The sequence below is a fragment of the Triturus cristatus genome, chromosome 8 (genome assembly GCF_964204655.1).
Source record: "Triturus cristatus chromosome 8, aTriCri1.1, whole genome shotgun sequence".
NCBI classification, from domain to species: domain Eukaryota; kingdom Metazoa; phylum Chordata; class Amphibia; order Caudata; family Salamandridae; genus Triturus; species Triturus cristatus.
This window is the reverse complement of record NC_140591.1, coordinates 1,453,800,534-1,453,822,723: the sequence shown is the minus strand read 5'-3', so window position 1 is coordinate 1,453,822,723 and position 22,190 is coordinate 1,453,800,534. Positions and strand designations below refer to the sequence as shown.

Genomic DNA, 22,190 nt, shown 5'->3' with positions numbered 1-22,190 from the left:
AAAGCGCAAAACAAAACTTGATGCAACTGACAACTTGAGATCTGTGCCTCAGACCTTCATCTCTTTTAGAAGCACAAGCTTTTCACAATTTTTGAATTTCTCCCTGGTAATTAAGCTTTTCTACGAGCACCGTCACTTAAAAATGAGTGTACACTTAAAAGGTTAGTGGAGGGAACATTGCAGCGGCTGCCCCATCCAGCCCAACCTTCTTAAATATGTGCCCGCGTCAGAGCTTTGCAGCAATGACAGTAAAACATCTTTGAAGTCTGCAGCAGGGACTCGCATCACCTGGGGCGAGGGTGCAAATATGCTGGGCGGAGAGAAGATGTCCAATTCTCACAGTACTTTGTGTGTAACACGTTAAAAACATCCAACTCAGGAAACTGTGAGCAGCTGTTGTCTTCGAGGAGGAGATGCAGGGACCTCCCATCGCATACCGGGGTGGTCATACAGTGCTGGCGGGAGGCCCATCAGTTTCTTGGGTGGGCAGGCACCCTCACGGGTCGGACGCCGCTCTGGTTTGGGGACCAACTACCAGAGGTCGCGAGACTGACCGGTTTCAAAGGATGGCGATTGATCGGGATAGATTACCTGGGAGATGTATGGAAGAGGGGCGCCCCCAGATCCTTTGATTATTTCCAAAAGGAGTATCGCATGCACAGTGCTCAACACTTCCATTATCTGCGCCTCATGCATGCCCTGGGTTCCTACCTGCGACGAGGCTCCTTGCTCCCTGAGTATTCTCCTCTCCCCTGGAGGATAGGCTCTTGCTTGACCCCATACCGGGAAAGCTAACGGCCACCATTTACCGTAAGCTCATTAATAACATGCCTGACCCCCTCGTCTCCTTGCGGGCTAAGTGGAGGGAGATATAGGCAGCATGGATGACGAGGACTGGCAGGAGGCCCTGCAGGGCCCTCGCGAAATTGCCATCCGGATGCGGTTTCGCCTCATCCAATTCAAAATCCTGCATAGGGTTTACTATCCACGGACCAACCTATTTTCATGGGGCAGGGCGCTGTCGCCTCTGTGTGTGAGGGGCTGCCGGGAGGAGGGCACGTTCTTCCACATCTTGTGGGAATGTCCGAACATAGTACCTTTTTGGACCCGGGTGACGGACACTATGGCGAAGGTGGTGGGTGTGCCGGTCCCATTGGAGCTCAGGTGGCTGCTACTGCTGATCAAGGGAGACACGGACTGGTCCAGGTATCACGAGATCTGGCTGGCTACAGCGGCTGGGGTGGCAAAACGGAACATTGCGAGCGCCTGGGGGGCGGTTGCGCCTCCACAATGGGACCAGTGGCTCAGGGACCTGGACTGGTGTCAGAGGGCGGAGGAAACAGTCTATAAATCCAGGGGCTGTGTGAAGAAATGGAGGAGGGTGTGGGGCCCATGGTGCAGATTCCGAACCTTCAGAGGCGGTGGGGGGCAGCGGTAGCGGGACCTTTGGGTAACTCTCCCGATCCTCAACTCTGTAATGTACCACTGTTGGTTTATGTGCCTTTTGCTCACTGCTTTGTCATGCATATGAGCTTGAGCTATGTTAATAAAAAAAGATGTTTAAAAAAAAAAAAAACAGGGGGAGGAGCCAAGATGGCGACCGGAGCAGACGCTTGAGCGCCCGGCTCCGCCGGCCCTTGGCCTCGGACTATCATCCTGATTCCTATCCTCGCCGATTTTCGAGGTGCAACGTGCGCGACGACGCGCTGACCGCGCCGCCGCTTTCCCGGAGTCTGAGCCCGCCCGGATGCCGGAGTTCTTGGTGCCTTTGTTCTCCGCGCTGGACCCCTGCTCCATTGTGGCCTTGGTCGGCCCCCTGGAAGCTCCGCAGTCACTGGACCCCCGGCGCAAATCAGAGCCCCGCGGCCCCGCTCCCGCCTCACACCACGGACTGTCGCCAGACGAGCCGGGGGAGAGACGCCCGGACACCTCCTTCACCTTTCACCCGACGGGCTGGAGCTATAGGGTAAGCCCCGGTGTGGCGGGTCTTCTGCCCCGCTCTGTGGCCCGCGCTGTGGAAGGCTGCAGACCCCCTTCTTCTATTGTCTAGTCGGCTGCAAAGAGAGTCCGAGGGAGGGGAAGCGACTGTTGGCTTTCACCTGTTGCGGCGCAGACCTGCGGGGAATTGCCTCCTTGTTACGACCCCCCCCCTGGCCACTGTACCGTTCAGCGGTAAAACATGGCGTTGATTGCCTGCTCGCTGCTGGGGGGTGATGCTCCGGTCTCGCCCGCTGCCTGCTTCGCCCTCCCTCTACCAGACTCCAGCCCCACAGTGCCGTCCCGGATTGCTGCCGATGTGGGGGCGCAGCTTCCGCTGACATGCGGCTCCGTTCTGGCTGCCCTGCGGGACTTTCGTCTGCAATTGTGTGTTGGCTTGCAAACGCTGAGTGAGCGGTTCGACTCCATACTGTCGGCTGCGGGTCGTGAGCGCCCCGTTTGTTCTCAACAAGACGTGGGTCTGCCAGTGCTTCTGTCCTCTTGCGGGGACGCAACGACTGGGTATAACCGTGCTGCACTGGTGTCTGCATCTGGCTTTCCCGGCACCCAGGATCAATCGATCTCCTGCTCAATTGTGGACACTTTGTTTCCCCGTTTATTGCTGCCTGCTTTGTTGTTGCCTGCCTCACCGCGCCCGCAAGAGTATCCAGCTGAGCGACACCTGACGTCCTCGAGGAACTGTTCACGGTGGCCTACGGCTTCTTTTATGTGGAACTCCTGTACTTTACAGGCCAGGTCTGGATTTTATATGGTGCACAAGGGGACCTCAATAGATGATCGGCGGCCATTTTGTGACTCTACTTCTCCATCTTCTCCCAAGCGGCCATATTGTCTTTGTTTGCACGGGCTGCGGGGCCTTCATGTGGGGGCTAGTCTAATCTTACGCCCGCGATCGGGCCAGGGCTAGATTGCTTCCTATCACCATGGTTTCACGGATGGGCTGGACTGGGACTCTCTGCATAGGTTGTGCGCACTCGTCGCGATTTGTCTGCCTTCCTTAGATTGTTGTGATACGTTATCTTCCCACGACCGCCTTTGGGTGTAGTGGGTTCTCAGTGTGTGGAGACGTAGTTGGCCGGTGGTTTCGGGCGCTCCGAGGTTACGTGGGCTCCTCCCCGCTTTCTTCTTTGTTTTCTTATTTTCTTTCCTTTATTCCTACTTTCTCTCGTCTATATTTCGGGTTCATTGGGCGACAGGCACTATGCTGGGGGGGGGGGCAGGCCGTAGCCTCCGCATTGGTGTAGGGTGGGGGGGTAATTAACTGTTTCTTTTTTAGTTCTATGGGCCTTTTTCTTCTATGTCTCTGCGCTATCCTTGTTTCCGATTCGGGGTCCGGGTGTGGGGTGGATTGAGTGGGGGCGGCTTTGGAGGGGTGCGTATTTACTCATGTGACTATCCTGTTATATAACTGCAACGCCTCACTGTCTGAGATTTTCTATGGCCGTTTCTAATGATGCTGCTGCTCTCCTGTGTGATGAAGCCATCTTGCGGACTCGAATCTCCTTGGTTCTATCCTCTATTGACTTTTTTCCTCGATAAAATTATTTTGAAAACCTTAAAATTAACCTTTACTTCTCCTTCCCCTGGTGTCAAGGATCTCTCCAGTGTATAACTCCTGAATCGTTGCTAATCTTGACCATTGATGCACAGGGGATGTAATGTTTGTCTCAGTGCTTAACCGTTTTGTGGCCGGCCTGATGGTTGTAGGCCAGTATTTGTTCTTTTGATATGCACAAATAAAGGTTTTTTAAAAAAAAAAAAAAAAAAATCCAACTCAGAATCTATTGCCTTCATTTCACCAAGTGTGATTAGAGTTAATGTTTTCTTGTAGGGCTGCTACTAGTAACACTTCTCAGTGGGTTAATCGCCTGCCGTCCAGATCCATGTGGCACTTGCTGGTAACAGAGAAGGCACTTAGTGGGGCCAGTTCATCGTTCATTCTTCTGATGTAGGTAAACTCAGTTGGGTGATTAAGTATTGTATTTATATACAATTATTTTTGCATCCTGCATACACTGATCTCAGGTTTCAACCAAGTTCTTTCTAAAATAACGCGTGCGCAATTTTTTCATGCAAACAAATTCTCGAATATCCTAGTTTTTGCACCTTATGAAGTTGAATCGTTTCCTGGTTTACATTTCCCTTCACCCAATGCATTTTTGTGAGGCAGGAGGATACACCCAAAGAGCAAATAGCATTAAGTGAGGAGGCGAATGCCCCAGTGAGCTGATCCAAGCTATGATTGACAAAGGCTGAAGAAGGCTGGATGAGGAGAGCAGATGGTTAAATGGGGCAGACAATGACTACATTTTTTACAAACTGAAACCAGTGGCTCTGGTTGACGTCTTAGCTGTCAAAAGCCAGACCTAAAAACGCTAGGGGGCAATTCCGTGTGTGTGCTTGCTTAGATGGAAAACTATAAGTCAAGAGAGGTGCATAAGGCTTCGCTGCTCTTTGACATCACGCCCAAAGCAACTTATTTGCCAGACGGCACTAATAAATATATTCAGAAATCACGCAAGGATTTCTTGATCACACACACCTTTTGGACCCTGCTATGGGGGCCCTTAAAGCAGGGCTCTGCAATTTTGGGGCTCCGACTACAAACGCTTGACCAAATTGTTGATTTTATTTCATTTTTTATTTCTCCTCAGAAACTACCATTTTCTTCAGAATATGGGGCTATTTTGGTATTTCGCCACTGGGGAGTTCTGAAGTAAAGAGTGACAATTTACCACTGAACCTACGGCTGCTGATTTTAGACCAGGAAAGCAGATTGGAGTCCCGGCGTCAAATGTACAACCTGTGATTGTGGGCAAATCACTGAATATCTTTCCCTATGCCTAAAAATGAATGTGACCGCGTGCAATGTAACCTGCTCGCACACAGCGCTGCAAAAACATCCGGGTTGAGTTTACGCTATGTAAAACTAATTAAAACAAGCGTGGCAGTGCGGCGACCCCGAACGCGCTAATTGGAGAAACAAGCGGGGCAACGCGGCAAATAGACCTCTCAAATGCTCGCTAGTTTACTTTATTATTTTAATTCATTTATTAATAGAGATGTTGCGGATGGTCTTGGTACACTCAGAGGATTATGCCGTGCTAGTGAGTCTGTTGGGTGGCGCCTGTGTCCCCTGCCTGGTCACCTGGACACAATCCTAAATCTATGCTATGATTCAATAGTATCTCACTTAATAAGTGCCTGTAGCTGTAAAATAGCTGAAGAGGGTGAGTAGGACCCCACGTAGCACCAGCGATCAGCGGGGTCTCGGGGGATGAAGTTGGGCTCATCACCTACTCCGTGACACCCTCAGAAGATGCGCCACGCCCTTCCACAACCCATCTTACCAGCAGGGCTTGGGTGTTGCATGCGGCAAGTGCTGCGGGTGATAAGAGCCAAAGCCTCCTACTGCGAATGGTTTACTGAATCTTCAGACTTGACTTGTGAGACGAGAGGCAGGAATTATATTTTCGTAGCACTCCCCAAGGTTCTCTAAAAATGAAAACGAAAGCCTTGTTTGTTCTCAGACTGTACATCAAGGGCTAAAAGGGACACTGCAGAAGCTTTATGTAACTGCTTGTCTTGGAAACGGTTAATAATTTCGATCTCCTTTGCTGTTTGGACTGAAACTCCTGACGGCCTGTAGCATTTGGCATGTGGGTTCTGTGGACAACAGCTCACTGAGTGCCTGCGGTGCTCCCGGTTTACAGAAGACGATTAACAGTCCGAATCACGCTGGCTTACCCCAGACGCACTTATATGCGCATATTATTTGTGCACCAAGTCCCATCTTTGAGCAATTGTCGGCGTCGGGGCAATTCCTTAAAGAAAGCAAGGCTGGTTGAATAAACTCTGCATTCTCGCCTAAAACAAGCCATGAACATCAGAGACCAAGACATTGTGAGGCAGTATGGGATGGTTTTTAACGATACATTAAAACAGGGTGTAGAATTTGCAGTAGATGTGGTCGCGTTACTAGTCCAGTGCCCATGTTAGAACGGAAAGAACTTGTGGTAGTTCGCAAGTGGTGCGCGTGCCACAGCAAGACATCGGTTTTCTATTATCGCGCATGCATCTGGGCACGATAATTATAACAGATGTCCCCCGTGCGGGTAACCGCAAGCAATAGGCAGTGGGCAGAGCAAAGGCGGGACATGCACCCGCCTTTGCCCAATTGCGTGCTGTCTTTCTTAGAAAGACGCACGCAAAGGCCAATAGCCTGCAACGAAAGCAAAACCACACGCAGAAGCTTGTGGTGAGCTTTTGAAAGCCCCTTACAAGAAGTCTCGCCAGAGCAGCACATGCACGCTGCCTAGACGAGACCTAGAAAACGTTGCTATGGCAGATTTTAGTGATAAGCAAGATAAAGACAAGCTAGCGACATTCCTACAGGCATCACTGCAGGATCACATGAACAAGAAGAGAAGTAGTTGCTGGTTGAATTACAAGATTGAGGCTCTAAATATATCATTTTAGGTTTTGGGGAGGTGGGTTTTAACCTTAATGTCTCCTCTAAGGTCAGGAATCATGCAACAGTCAAAATACTGATATAAAGCCTAACAGATGGAACCTCAAGAATGGGATTACAGTTGCTTTTGATTAACTTTATGCAACCCAACTTGGACGTATTGAACTTAACTGTTGGATTAAAAACACGGAAGTCTGGCTCTCTGTAAGTTTGTACACTAAGACTAGGGCTCTCGGTTTTCCGTTTTTACAGATAAATACAGACAGAAAACTATTTCTTTTCCTGCCTGCATTTATTTTTAAATACAGAAAAATATGTATAATAGGTCTTCTTTAGGTGATTTTTGCTACTGTCAATCAGGAGTGCCAGGTCAGGAGGTGTATAGATTGAGAGGTAGGGGAGATGAAAAAAAGACAATACATTTCCTAATTAAGCTTAATTAAGACCAGATCTAGTTATTTTTGCTGATCTACAATAGAAGTGGTTTCAGATAACACTATCGACTGTATACTGAAGAACCCTTTTGAACATTCAAATGAGAGAATACATTTATCAGTTACATAAATGTGCAAAAATACCCATTGCAGCTTCATTTATACAGAAAACACAAAATAAAAATGGATAAATACAGAAACAAACATTTGCAATGCAATCGGTCTCACCTTTGGGACCTTATATGTATTTAGCTATGCAGCACATTAGCCTGGGTGCAGAAACATCTACTGTTCTTTAACATGGAAGGAAGAAACTGCGTGAAACACCAGGTATGGGAACACATGGAGAGAAATATTGCCTTTCAGCAGGAAATGGTCTAGTCAAAAGCTCTGTTTTTAATATAAAATCAGGGCCTTCTGTGGTCATATCTCTGAAAATACAAGATTTGGAAGAGGAAAAAAAAAATGGTCTACGAGTGCTTGTGGAAGACTATTTCTATGGACTGGAATCTAGAGAATGCTAAAGTGATTCTGGTATTTTACTGAACTCGGTTGGTCGTTTTCTATCAAGAAAGTTAAATAGAGGCAGTTGCCACAAAAGAGAGAATCGGAAGCAGACAAGTCCTAGGGCTGATCTTCAGTCCACAAAGTACATACACATACATGTATATAATAAGTATATACTAAAGTATATACAAGAGGTCTCGAGTGCTCGACCTAAAAATGAGTAAAAAATAAATATGGATAAATACAGACAAATGTCGAAAAAATAAATACCATAAAACAGGGAGCCTTAACTAAGACAACTGACTGTATTGCACTTTTCAAGTGCCCACCCTCACTTTTTGAAAGAGAGCATGCCATTCTGCCAATTCTTACGTATATGAAGAAACTGAACACAAGAGAATGCTGATACATTGTGTTGCAAATTGGTTGAGAGGACAGCCCAAGAAATTGGTCAAAGTAGTTCTCAAATGAACATGGTATCCATCCCCCCCGTCACATCTAGCCAACACAAAAGAGGAAAATACTCCACTAACATGTGTTATTACATACAGTCCATGTGCAAATAAAATAAGAAAGATCAAGAGCAACTGGAAATTGTTAAAAAATGTGAAGTTACCAGAACTCTATTTTATTATCAGCAAAGAAAAGAATATTCAGCAATTAGTACAAGCAGCGAGGCATGCTGATGTTAGCTATGCCACCAGTGAAGGTCATTTTAAATGCAACAATTGCAGTGTTTGAGTATTGACAAGTAATACGAAGAAAGATTTAATTAATGTCAAATATGATCAGACATGCAATACAGCATATGTTGTTGATTCCATTACATGCACTTGCAACTTACACTACATAGGCCCCAGGACACAAGGAGTTAGAAAGAGGTTGAGAACACTATGTAAAACACCAGTGGAACCACTAGTTACACACATTAAATAGAAAAACAACACAATGCAAACATTGTAATCACCCCAGATTTTAAGAAGGGAGGGGGGGCTAAACTGAATCTCGCCTAGCATGATGTAAGGTCAAGTATATTGAACAAGCATTTGCAATGCAATAGGTCTCGCAATTGCGAGATTTTGACCTATTGGCATTGTAAATGACAATTCCTTTTATTTATGTGTTTAAAAAACCTGCAATAATGAAAAGGCATTGTTATTTACAATACCAATAGGTCAAAGTTTCTAAAATGCGAGATCTATTGTATTTCAAATGCTTGTTGTTTACAAGCGCCCCATGCTGGCTTTCACGTTAACAGCCCCTTTCTTTAGATGAGGAGTGTCTAAAGAAAGGTCGGCAACTGAGGGCGCTTTTACTAAACAATGCTTTTTTTTGTAAAGGGCGCGCTGAATGTTGCAGGAACGCATGTTGTGCCTACAGTAAGACACACATTAAAGAAAATATGGCTTAAAGAGTAAATAAGACATACCGTGTAACAACCGAAGTAAAAGGGCCAGCCCTCATGGGAGGTTACAAATGAAGACAATGCGGTACTAAGGAAGAACTAAAAAGCACATTTTACCAATCAGAAGCCAGCCACATTTAAAGTGAAAGCGTGCATAACGCTCTATACAAGAAGCAGCCGCCAATGTCCCGCGAGTGTTGTGTGGGCACGCTGCAAATACAAGAATCAGCCGCCATAGTCCCCATTATTCATTAAACAAAATAGTGCTCACCAACTTATAATGCAGACTGTGTAACAAGACAAGTAAAAAGTCCAGTCGTTATGGGAGGTAACAAATGCAAACAAGGTGGTACCAAGGAGGGACAAACAAGCCTATTTACAAAGGCAAAGCAACAATTTAGCAAGGACAGTAACGGGAACCAAATAAATATATGGGCAGGGAAATGGGCAGAGCTTGTATGCCATACCTTAATACAGCATGCCTTGCAGCAGCGCATGCGCTGCCCAAGTCGACCTAAAAACTTGGGACAGAAAGACAGAGCCTTAATGATCATGATGAAAGTTTCACTTTAATGAACAGATGCTTGGGGGAGTGGCCAAGATGGCAGGCGGTTGAGAATTTTCCCCTGTCTCTGTCTGGGACAACGGGCCCACACGCCTAAAAGCCGAAATGGGGGACTGAATCGAGCGGCAGCAGCCCCGGTATCTCGCCAAGCACTGCGGGGAAAAGCTTCACCTCCTCCACACTCCGCCTACACGCCTGGGCAGCCCGCTGGACACACTGCTGTTGTGCTTGCATACATTCACTACACTGGGGGTAGTGGTGTTGAACTGAAGCAAAGGAAAGTGAGCCACAATTCTGCGCACTCTTTCCTTCATGAGCTGTATCTGTTTAGTTGGATGCGGACCTCATTTCTTGCTGTGGAGGGTCTGTCAGCAACACCACTCAACGTACCAAAAGACTCTCAGATTGTCATAGCTGGCTACATATCTCCAGTGCCGCCTGCTTTAGGGGCCCTACTTCCTGCCCTCAAATTTGGATTTAGGGCAACCCTCTCAGACATACAACATACTTTTTCGGCAACTGCGCTAACCAACTGTAGTTGCCTCCAGCAGCATGGCTACAGGAAAGGGTGGGGGCTCTGTAAAATATATGCTACTCAAGACACTGTGCTCTCACAAGTTGGGCCCTATGCAATCCATGGGCGCGGCGGACATAGCAGAACCTGATGGACCGGAGGCTTAGTGCAACCTCTCCTTCATTGAAGCCTTATTCACATCCTTATGGGCAGAACTCCAGACCATGAAGAAGGAGCTTTTGAAGGATATAAAGGAGGTCTTTCGAGATACTGGCTCCCTCAGCGGCAGAGTGTCTGCACTAGAGGACCAGGAGGCGAGCCAGGAGGAAGAGAATGAGCAACTCCAACAGGAAGTCCTTCGTCTTCACGATCAACACCTGGAGGCCCATGCGGAGGACTTGGAAAACTAGTTGACCCGAAACAATATCTGCATTCGGGGAACTCCATCCGGTGCAGAAGGCTCAGACATCACTGCATTTGTGGCTGATCTCTTTAGCAAAATCCTTGATGAGCTGGCGGAAATCGAGATGAAGCGGGATCGCACCCATCGAGTGGGTCCCAGGAGACCTACTCCAACTCCCCCTGCTGACATTTTGAAATGTGTCCATGAATTTACACTGAAAGAACGCATCCTCCAAACGGCCTGAGGCAAGCAGCCTATACAGTTCCAGGGCCATACGCCGACCCTCCACCAAGACCTGGCCGCATCCAACCTACTGAAGCGTAAAGCCTTCCGCCCAATCACTGCTCATCTTCGATCCATTGGAGTATCCTACTCCTGGAGGCACCCGTTTTGTCTGATTTGCTGATTCCAAGGGGAGCATTGTCGACGGAGATCACTGGACAAGGCATGCACATTTCTGGACATTAAGGCCATTTCCCCTGATCGGTCTCAGTCAGCCTGCCGAGGTGGCGGACTTTAAAAAGCCTACAGGTGGAGATCCGACGTGTAGTCGCCTTTGAGGCTTAGTCCGGATCCAGAGAGCGGGGGGGGGAGGGGGGGGGGGGGGATCTTGGAATTGCTCACCGACGACCCTGCAGACCTACCATCGACATGGAGCTGGCTATGTCCACATATCTCTACTCTTGCTCTCTTCCTCTTTCCTCTCAAGCATACTGGGCGGTGGGCCCGGGGAGGAGGGAGCACTGGCCAATATACCTCTCGCTCTCTTTCCTTCTACATATAGGGCACCGTGCCATGGACACGAACAAGGTTTGTAATGTTTTTTACATTTGTTAGTTTGTTTTTTAAGGGGCTGCTTATTTTCTTTTTCCTCCCAGGACCACCATACTCTTGATTGCACTCACGGGCATCTCATCCTAGAGGTGCCCTCTACCGTGGCACCCCCGAAAGAAGTGGTGTCTTAACTCTGGGCTTTACATGTCAGTGGTTAGATTATCTTACCTTATCTTTACCCAGATGACTACAGAACGTAAGATTCTCCCCCCCCCCCCCCCCCCCCCCATGTAAAGGGACTCAAAAACCTAACCAAAAGACATGCCATTATTTCCTACTTGGGGCCCACATATGTCTCATGCAAGAAACACCTCCTCAAGAGTGATACCTACAGGCTTCGCTCCAGGGCATTCCCCCCAAGAATACTTTTCATCTCTTTCTACTAAAACCGCAGGAGTGGCCAGTCTCGTCTTCAATGGGGTTAGTGAAAAAGCTTGGTCTAGAGCTTGCCGAAATCAAGCGGAGGCTGCTGGCATACTCAATTACAATGGGATCTCGCAGCACAACTTTGGGTACTATTTATGAATAGTTTATCCATTGCGCTGTGATGGCACAGACTGGGTCGTTGAGCCAATGCTTTTTGTTTTGGTGCCTGGGGGTGGGGGGGGGGGTGGGGGGGAACCTTAATCTGGCATTTGACACTGAATTAGATCAATCGGCCCAACATCATGGACAGTCAGGGGCCCTCTCCCGTAACGGGACACGCTGGTTACAAGAGATGGGTATGGCTGACATCTGGCAGACCCTTCAGCCCCACACTAGAGATTTTACTTTTTAGCCCCACACCCACAAACCTTGCGCCAGGATTGATTCTTTTCTGGGTTCACATGTATTCGCCTTCTTAACCACTGCTGCTGAAATAGAACCTTGCTCGCGGTCAGACCATGCTGCGGTGACACACACTGGTCATCGCCCCCCACTAATCAGCCCCCGAAAACCTGGCACCTGCGCAAGACCCTCTTGCACCGCCATGACATTGTGAAACAAATCACCAAAACGCTGGAAGGCTTTCTGGCCTTCAACAACACCCTGAACATATCTGTCAGCACCCTTTGGGAAACTCTAAAGGTCGTTGTCAGAGGTACATTCATTGCGATCGCCCCGGCAGACAATAAGATCCATAAAGCCAAACGGGATAAACTTCCCCACCAAGTCCTCGAATTGGAGCGCATGCATAAACAAACCGGGGCTCCTCTGGTTTGGCGACAACTCGAAGATGCACGCACGCAATTGGAGGGCATCGACCTGGACAGGGCAGTTTAGAAAGCTCTCTGCTTGCGGCGGACGTATTATGTCAGAGATGACAGAAGCGGACGACTTCTGGCCAATAGATTGCGTGGACAGTGCCAGGCGGTGGGAGTACAGGTGGTGCTAGACTCGACTGGGGAACAGTGCAGAGATAACTCCCAAATAGTAGAGGCATTCTGCAACTTTTTATTAAAGACCTCTACATAGCTCAACAGCTGCCCAACTAGACACCATCCCGATATCTCCAAAGCACTTTCACTCCCAAATTAACACCGGAATAGGCTGCTCACCTAGACCCATCTATCCGCATTGATGAGGTGGTCTCTGCAATTGCCAGTCAAATACTTAAATCCACGGGCCCCCGATAGGTTCCTCGCAACTTTTTATAAAACGTTCTGCTCGACTGTTCACTACCATTGGCAACGTCTCCACTGTTCCCCCTTCGATGTTATTATCCTCCATCGTGATTCTTAAAAAAACTTGGAAAAGACAAAAGCCATGGAGCATCATAGAGCGGTCTGCCTTCTCAATGTCGACTAAATTCTTCACCAGGATTCTCGGGGCCCGACTGAGTCTGATGCTTCCAGGGCACATAGACCCCAGCCAAGCAGGTTTCGTACCAAATCGCCAATGCATTTGACAATATGAAAAGGCTGCACTATCTTAATGATAAGGCCCAACATTTCGAAACGGAACGCATGTTACTGGCAATCAATGTCGAAACAGCGTTTAATAGAGTCCATTGGCCATAGCTAGAAGCCACCCTTCAGCGCGGATTCTCAGTGGCTATACACGGCCAGAGGAGCGTTCCGAGTGAATGAGCACTCCTCAGCTCAATTTTCAATCAGCAGGGGCACGAGACAGGGGTGTCCTTTCTCTCTCTCTCCCAGATTGTTCGTCCTTTATATAAAGCTTATGGCCCAAAGAGTCCGGGATAACCCCCTCATCATCGGTGTTCAGTTCAGAGGAGAGAGACATGTCATAAGCATGTACAAGGATGACATAAAAGCTACCTTAGAGGAACCTTTGATCTCCCTGCCGGCCTTTTTCAATAAGCTGAAGTTTTTTGCCCAGTCAGTGGGGTTCAAAGTGAATGTACATAAATCTCAAGCTCTTACTCTATTGCTCCAGCCCGCTATTCAGGAAGCTTTGCAATGCCCCTTCCTGGTGCAATGGGCAACCGCATCAATTCCCTATTTAGGGCTCCAGCTCACTGCTAAAACCCAGAAGACGGTGTCTCTTAACTACAAGAATACACTCTACTAGACTCAATCGGACTTGCATAGCTGAAAGCCATATGGGCTCTCCTGGCTAGGCCGTATCGCGGCCCTGAAAATGTCCATACTGACAAAAATACGGTTTCTTTTCCAGGTCCTTCCTGCGGAGTCCCCCCCCCCCCTTCCCCCCCTCCCCCATGGAGTACTCTACACTCTCCAGCAGGCGATCAACTGCTTTGTTTGGGCAGATAAACAGCCCGAATAAGCAGAGATTTAAGCTATAGACCTCACCCCAGGAGAGAGTTTTAGGCATACCAAAACCTGCATCGCTACAACCAAGCCACACAGCTCAGGGCCCTTTTGAAATGGTCCCGCTAAGAATCCGAAAAGCATTGGCTTTTCATTGACCGAGCGGTTGCGGGTCAATCTCTGTGGAAGATTCCTTTCCTTCATAAATCTGCACCCCTCAAAAGCTTGTACCTGTCACAAGACCCATACTTACAGCATGGGGTTCTGTGGCAAAATGGGGCAGACTTACTTCCTTCAGCTCCCCTTTAACACCTCATTGCAGGCAATCCTGACTTTTCCCCAGGCCTAGACTCTCTAGCCTTCCAATACTGGAATCAGGACAGCTGCAGATCCACTGGTCATCTATTTGACAAGGGGGACCTCTGCCATTCGAGATTCTTTGTTCTGAACATCCCATGCCGGAGTCTGAACACTTCTGTTACAGTCAAGTATGACACTGGGTGATGCAACCTACAGTAAGTCCCAAAGCACAACAGAATCTTACCTCTTACGACAAATGGCTGCTTTCTAAAATGTCAAATGCCTGTCTCATTACAGAGCTCTACAGCCTTCTTCACCCTGCTTCTCCCAAACATAAGTCTGCCAGCAAAAGACGCTGGGAATCCAAAATAGGTTGCATTTTCACACAGCGGGGAAGGGGGAAATCTACTACCTCATGAGACACAAGGCCCGCAATGTCACTGGCATTGAAACAGCAATCAAAGTAGTAACCTATGCGGATCTCTCACTTCCCCGGCTGAACAAAGACGACCAAGCTCGTGGGCCGGAGTGTTGGCGCGACTGTGGCTCCCTGGGCACATTATCTCATCTGTTGTGGGACTGCCCTAAACTTTCCCCTTACTGGACACAGGTGCTCAACGACATCAACACTTATTTTAAAACACACAATTACCACACTTCTATTATTTTGAGACTACCCAATGCCCTCTTTTTTGCCATTCAAGTCTTGCTGAGGTAGGCAGATTGATCTTGCAACTGGGTGCAGCTTTACAGAACATACTGTTACAGTTGGGTACAGGCCATGTTCCCACGAACCAGGGATGGTTACATCGACTGTGGTATGTTCTTGGCATGGAACGCATATCCCTCTCCTTGTTGAATCAGGGGACATCCGTACCAGATCTCTGACATCCATTTCTCTCGCTCCCAACTTCGGAGTTTCGTGAACTCACTTGCCCTAAATACCTACGCCTTCTACGTCTCACAGAGATTTCCCAGGACTCGACCGAGGGGTATACAGACACGGTGTATAAGTTCCTATGAGATCAGTTACTCTTTTGATAAATGCATGTGGTCCCATGGGAGGGGATGGGGAGGATTAGTTGACAGTTCACAAGATGTCATAGCTATTGGGTCACCGATTGCTTTGTGTAACTCAATAAAGAGATTTAAACCATAATAAACAGACACAGAAATAAGGCTTTGTTCTTCATAATGTAGAATTATCTATATGAATGCTTGACTGTATGGTAACAGCAGCTTATGTACAGTAGACCTACGCTCCTTAAAAATATCTTGGAGACTCAGTTGTTTATCATGTCTTAAGCAATGTGTTTAGATACACCACATATGTGTCCTCCAAAGATGGTGGCTCCTAATGACATGGTGATACGACTAGTGCTTACCGCATGAGGGTCCAATAAGAACAACGGCAGCTATGAGGTAGATGCAGGAGACACTAAAGAAATATGGTGCTGTGCTATGCGTCTTGAACACACAAAGTAGACTCTGCACTCAAATTTTTCAGATTTGAAATAAACTTTACATTTGCCATCAGTTTTCCCATTTGCCTGGTTTTTGGTCCTTGGAACCATCTTGCTCATATTAGCAGACCGGTTTGTAATACCAAGGAGGTTTAAACTACTGTGTCTGTGTAACAACAGAAACTCAGCCAGTCCGGCTGCAGCGGATTTTGGTGTTCCCCATTCCGCTGTAGGATACTGAATGCTCTTATCCGACCAGTAAGGGCTGCGTCCACCAACGGTCCATAAAAACTATGGTGACAATATTTGTTACTGTACCTACAACCTTATTATTACTCGCTTCGTCTCTAATAGAGGCATCCGATCAGAAAGACACTCACTTGTCCAACGGGTCTCTTTAGTCCATCCAGATGGTAACTGAATTATTTGATTCAAACAAATAAAAACAGAAACCCTGGTATCTTTAAGGTAGCATTTCACTCATGTAATCTATAGGATTTAATGTAAACACCTGTATTGTATTACAACTTGATGTACCTGGGGCATGCAGCGAGACACCATGGTACTGTTTCCAAACAATGTGTGGGATCCACACGTTTCTATCTCCCAGGAATAGTGTATGCTTGTATCAAGGTAAATTCTACATGTCCCCCAAGTCCTTGTGATATGTCCTGAGGTGGCCCTAAAGAAGGGGGCCGAAACGCATGGACCACTGCACTATGAGCAGTTCTTAACCCGTGAAGGTATGATGTATCTGGATTAATTCAGGAGGAACTCTTGGTACTGAGAATGGTTTCAAAATCCCCGTTTGGGTCGGATTTTGGATTGACAAACTACCATAGGATGGACTCATTTATTAAAATTATTCAGCAGACACCCCAGTTCTTAAGTATTCAACAATAACTAAGAATTAATTATTGGTCATTGTTTGTACAGTAATGTATTTGCACGTTTGTACAGTTGTATTAATGAATTATTGGAAATTGAATTGATAATTGAAAGAAAAATAAATGCAAATTAAGCTGTGTTTAAAAATAATTGGAGTTGCCAATAATAAGCCATGCCTCTACTGTTGAGCCCAAATTGAAGTATAGTGTATTGATCTATATAGGGAACCCCTTCTGTTTCCGTGTGATATAATGTCCAGGTTTACTTAGGTTTATTCGTGCTTCCACCCACTGTAACCTTGAACAACGTGTGGAGGTCATTTCAGTACATACAGCACCAACATCAAGCTGAGGTTTTACCTGAGCTGTGGTCGGTCCATGCTCTTGTATGGATAAGAATGATGGCCAATAATGCATAGCAACTTTACCAAACTGTTAGGCTGCCACACCTGTACCCTGTGAATAATCTATCACAGTTTCTGGCCACAAACCATCTCCATCCAGGAACTTCTCAACAGAATTAAGCAAGAGAGCATGGATACCATCAGAGTGAGAAAAAGATGGAGATGGATAGGACAAGCCATCTGAAGAGGACAAGACTATCACAAGAACAGCTCTCTAATGGGCCTAGAAGAAACTTGCCCAATACAGACAGAAGCGGATGTCTTTCGTTACTGCCCTACATGCCAGTCTGCATAACAAGCAGTAAGTTAGTGAACACGCCAAACCTAGTACTTGGAGTTAAAGAGAGCACCTACCAAATCAGAAGAAAATTTTAGTCTTCCAAGGTGGGGATTAAGATTTAATATTTCCTACATTGGCAGGGCCTTACTGGTTGGGCACGAAATGACACAAAGATAAGAAGATTTCTCTGAATATCCCTTCTTGCTTTGGAGTTTTAAACCAAGTTGTTTTTGAAATGTAGTTAATGTAGGGGTAGGGGGCATGTGGTGTGTTGCGCCATTTCGCAGCAGCTTTTCTCATGGTCTTTATTGCATTTGGTGGAGGCTACGGGTGAATGATGTGGGCTTGTAGGCTGCAATGGTTGTTACAGTTTTGTCAATGTTGCTGGACAAAGCTCAATTTTACATATGTTTAAATTAATTTTCTTTTGTCATTCTGGTTCAACTTTAAACTCATTTCTTATTTGCATGTCTCCTTACTCCTGTATTTTCCGATAACTATTTCAAGTGATATGCTGCCTTCATTGTACTCTTATTGATCTTGTTTCACTTCTTTCCAGTTTCAAGGCTCTACTGATATATACAGCAATTTACATACTTCGATTCATAAGGGACATCTTATTCAAATTCCTGATGAGTAAACTCTATATCCTTGCCATGAATGGTAGGGGGCAAGAACTAGACTTCAAGTAAAAGACCGCTAAACTGAAAACATGCTGAGTAGATGCAGTCGTTTCCTCGGATAATCCCAACTAGGAATGCATTTTTTTTTTAAATCAGTCCTTTCTGGTGAAGCTTTGAAAGAAAGCAACTCACGATACATCCAAAAGCAGGATTTATCATGGGCGGCAACTTTAATTAAGACCTTGATTTCACATTAGACTGTCAACCAATGAAGAGACCATCAAGTTATCTCAAAACAGTACATTCTTTTGGCTGTCAATCTGCATTAAAATGTCTGTTGAGATAACTAAACCAGACAGGTAGCAAATGTATGTTATTTTGTTCCTCAAACAAATCCCATTTCTCATAGGCAATTACTTCATGAATATTGAGTTGGTGATGTGGATTCAACCATTCGGGAACAGATTTGCAGTATCAACAAGTGGATCACACATTCTTAAACTGAATCATCCCAAACCTAAAGACACATTGATTATTTGTGGTTACTGTTAGGTTCCTGTATATCTTTATCACCAAATCTTTTACAACCGTGATCATAGAATAACTATGCCTGTATAGTACAAAGTGCCAACAGGTTTTTTAGCTGATAGATTAAAAATTAAAGCACATTTTGGATGACTGGAGCCTCAGTAACAAACTAAAAACTGTACAGTCACATCATTCACCATGACAATGTTATTCCAGACATTAACTTGGAAAAGAACGTCAAGTTTCAGCCAGATGACGTAAATACCCTGAGACGAATAGCCAAAATTAAATGTTTGCATCATTGACTCCAACAACCACCAGAAAAGTAACAGCAACATCCACACACCCCTAAAAATATTGAACCTGAAAGTCAACCCATCCTCGCCCAGGTACTTAAAAGAACTCTTGAAAACCAAACCCACTTAATGCACAAACACCACCACCACAGATGCACAATCATGCTATGGCCCAAAACTAATGGACTTTATCCCAATCCATATCAGTAAACCCAATTTTTTTACCGCCGCTAGAAAGAATAAAAAATACCCCTCTTCAAGTAGCAGTTCACATAAGTGTAAACTTTCAGTCACTGAACACGTTAAGCTGAACTGCTCCCACATCCCTTAATTAACCCTCTTTCTACTCCCTGGACCTGCTCCCAAGCAAACAAGTCTTCCCTTCCAAGAGAGTCACCAATCTCATAGCCACAATCAAACTTTCTGCACATATTTCATCAATGTGATTAATGTGGTCATGGCTTCGGTCCCCAACTTAATCCCAATCATGGCTATCCCTCGTGTACCTTCTGAAACCAGCAACACCTAGCCTCGCCTCTAGCACTGTCCCCACTCTTAGACTTCACTGGAGCTCCTACCTCCTATAGCACCCCTACCCACGCAACTAACCTTCCATCAGCTTCATACTGCCTTACGCCTAAATATATATTAAATATAGGCCCCAACTTTTTTTCCCTTTGAAGCCCACCCTTGAAGTGCTGAATGCCAGGGTTGCCAAACCCCAAGGCATTGTAGCAACCTATATTTATTTTCTCCCTCTTGCTCAATTTTATTTTATCTCTGCTTTCCCCCCTTCTACTCCATTTCCTATATTTCTCTTCTCCTTTGTCTGCCTTTCTGAACCAAGGTCCGATGATAAAAAATAAGCCCTGGTCCCGAAAAATAAGTGCTGGTTCCCAACACCTGCAAAAATTAAGCACTGAATATACCCCTCTCTGTACTGCGCACCACTTCTTTATGGGTAGTTTCGCACTATATTTAATCACATACATACAGTGCTGAAGTAAGGGGATCCCACCGGATCCTTGTCCTGTCAGCAATTTCTGGGCCTCATCTGGGATCCGGCGGCCTCAGGGAAACACGTTAAATTTGTCCTGGTGTAACTTTCTGACAGCAGGACATAATTCAGCAGTGCCTGCAAGTTGCCTGCATTCTGTTCGTAGCAGCAACTTGCAGGCAGTGAGGGAGCTTTCTTATATTTACTTTCAGCTGTGCCCAAAACACAGGCCTTATCTCGGTGTAGGATGTCAGAGTGCTTTACCTCACAGAGGTACAATAAAGCATACCACTGTGTAAATTAATGAACAGAAAATGTTACATAGACAATGAGAGTTATAATGTGTAGGAATCACATAACACCCAGGCTTGTAGGCATATGTTAAGAGTGAATGTACAGAAGAAAAACTAAGTCAGGACATAAAACGTAATGCAGCGATTGCGTTTGTCTGTACTAACAAGACTTTATTACTTCTCAAAAGAACCCTTCTTTGCAATCTTAGAATATCATCAGATTGAGGAAAAAAAAATACAAAAAAAAATACAAAACACACACACACAGGACCTAAACATTTGGCTTATAGTTCGCAAGGAGAGACTCTATGCTGACAAATAGACCAATGTGCTAGACTGGTCTTGCAACTTATAAACTGGAAGTAACAAAATTATTTCAAGATCAAAAGTAGTAGCCCACTTGCCAACTAAATAAAATAGGAAATCTGTGATCTGCATGTCACACAAGGTGCTTTGCAGCAGGAACATTAACCCTTTATGCTACTCTGTGAGTCAAAACTGTGACTAGACAAGAGAGAACACTCCCAGAACTGTGTTAACCACTAGAGTTATCTTACCGCTATTATAACCCCAACAAAATTGCTGGGCACACAGTGATCTCTGCAGCGGGTGTCTTAACCCTGTAAGATATTTTAAAACACAGTCTCATGACAAATCAAGTAATGTAAAGCAGATTTACTGTCATGTTTTTGTTGTCAATCTCTGTGCAGCAGATTTTTTTTAAATAAAAGAATAAGTTGACTGTCAGACTTATGAAGCTCTGCCTCTCGAGACTCCAACCCCTTCCCTCTGCCACACAGTGACCCCAAATTGATGGGTTCCCTTCCCCGAGTATTTTTTTCTACAATACTAGTACTGCCCTATGCCATACACTCTTAAAACATGCCTCAGTTCTGGCGAGTACCTGTGTGGGAAAAAATCCTACTGCTAAAACTCTGGATTTTGCTAATCTTGCATTTTTAGGTCTAGCTCGGGTATCGCATACGCTGCTCTGCGAGGCATGCTGTATTAGAGTATAGACGAAGCCCCGCCCACATTTGTCACTGGTTTGTGTCACTGTCCTTGCTAAATGCTGGCTTCTAATTCCTTAATAGGCTTGTTAGTCCCTCCTCAGTCCCGCCTTGTCTCCATTTGTAACCTCCCATGAGAACTGGCAATTTTACTTCTGCTACAAGGTATGTCTCATTTAGTCTGCAAGCACTTTTTCTTTAATGAGTTCCTCCTACTGCAGGCAGGACATGCTTTCCTGCAAAATTAAGCGCACCATGCGCGCTTTCACTTTGCAAGCAGCACGGGACAATGGTGGCCACTTATTTGAAATGAAACAGGTCTCGCATTCACAAGAGTTTCAACTATTGGCATTGTAAATTACAATACCTTTTATTTATGCATTATCAAAACAGATAAATATAAGGCATTGTCATTTACAATGCCAATAGCCTAAAATCGATGCAAATGTGAGACTTATTGCATTGCAAATGCTTGTTCCATTGTATTCAGCCGACACACAGTATGGTGTGCAGGTTCATCGCTAAGAAACAGCTGTCGATCGTTGAACGCGGCGCTCTACGAAGCACCATTGCCTCTTTGTAACACATCTCTGGGTTTTCAAACTATACAATCAGCCTCCATTTCATGGTAGCAAATTACTCAGTCATTCGGTCGTTTGTGTCTGTTGCTCATTAATTATACCTCACCTGGTTCCACGAACAGGCAGAAATAAAACATCACTGGATGTCTTATTTTCAAGGTTAAAAGAAAATTTCAGAGGATGACAGCAGCATTTACCCAGCCTACCACACAACGTACATGTCGCCTCCTCTGGCAATCAACTTCCATTTAAATAAATAATACGCATGAGAAATAAATAAAGGAAGAATACTTTAGCTCTCAAGGTAGCCTGTCTGGCTGCAGGTGTTAAGAGAGGGGAGGGGCGCCATCTCTTCCTCGTCGCTACCTGTACCTAGTAGGCTACTGATGCTCATCCTACTATGCATAAGCATCCCGACCCACCTCTCGGCGATGTACAGTGTGCCAGAGCCAATCCCTCTGCCTCCCATGATAGCCTCTGTGTCAGGTTGCTGCTGTCGGACGCCTTCTCCGGGCGGAGCGAGAGTACTGAGGAGATTCATGTCAACTGCTGTCGGTAAATTGCCAGCGCTGCGACTCAGAAGCCTTATCAGCGATGTACGCATGCGCATTGACACTTCCGACCAAAGTGCTGCAACAATGATCATGAACTAGCAGCACGTGGGCGGAAGTGACAATAAGCGG

The 22,190-nt window shown here is 45.9% G+C and overlaps 1 protein-coding gene across 1 annotated transcript in view; it reads right to left on the bottom strand.

Annotated features, from left to right (window-relative positions):
• CLNS1A (chloride nucleotide-sensitive channel 1A) overlaps positions 1-22,172 on the bottom strand; it is a 211,316-nt gene extending 189,144 nt beyond the window's left edge. The window contains exon 1 of the mRNA XM_085623254.1: positions 21,930-22,172. Within this exon, the coding sequence (XP_085479380.1) occupies positions 21,930-22,153 (224 nt within the window). The 5' untranslated portion in view covers positions 22,154-22,172. The remainder of the gene's footprint in view (positions 1-21,929) is intronic.
• Between the last annotated feature and the right edge of the window lie 18 nt (positions 22,173-22,190).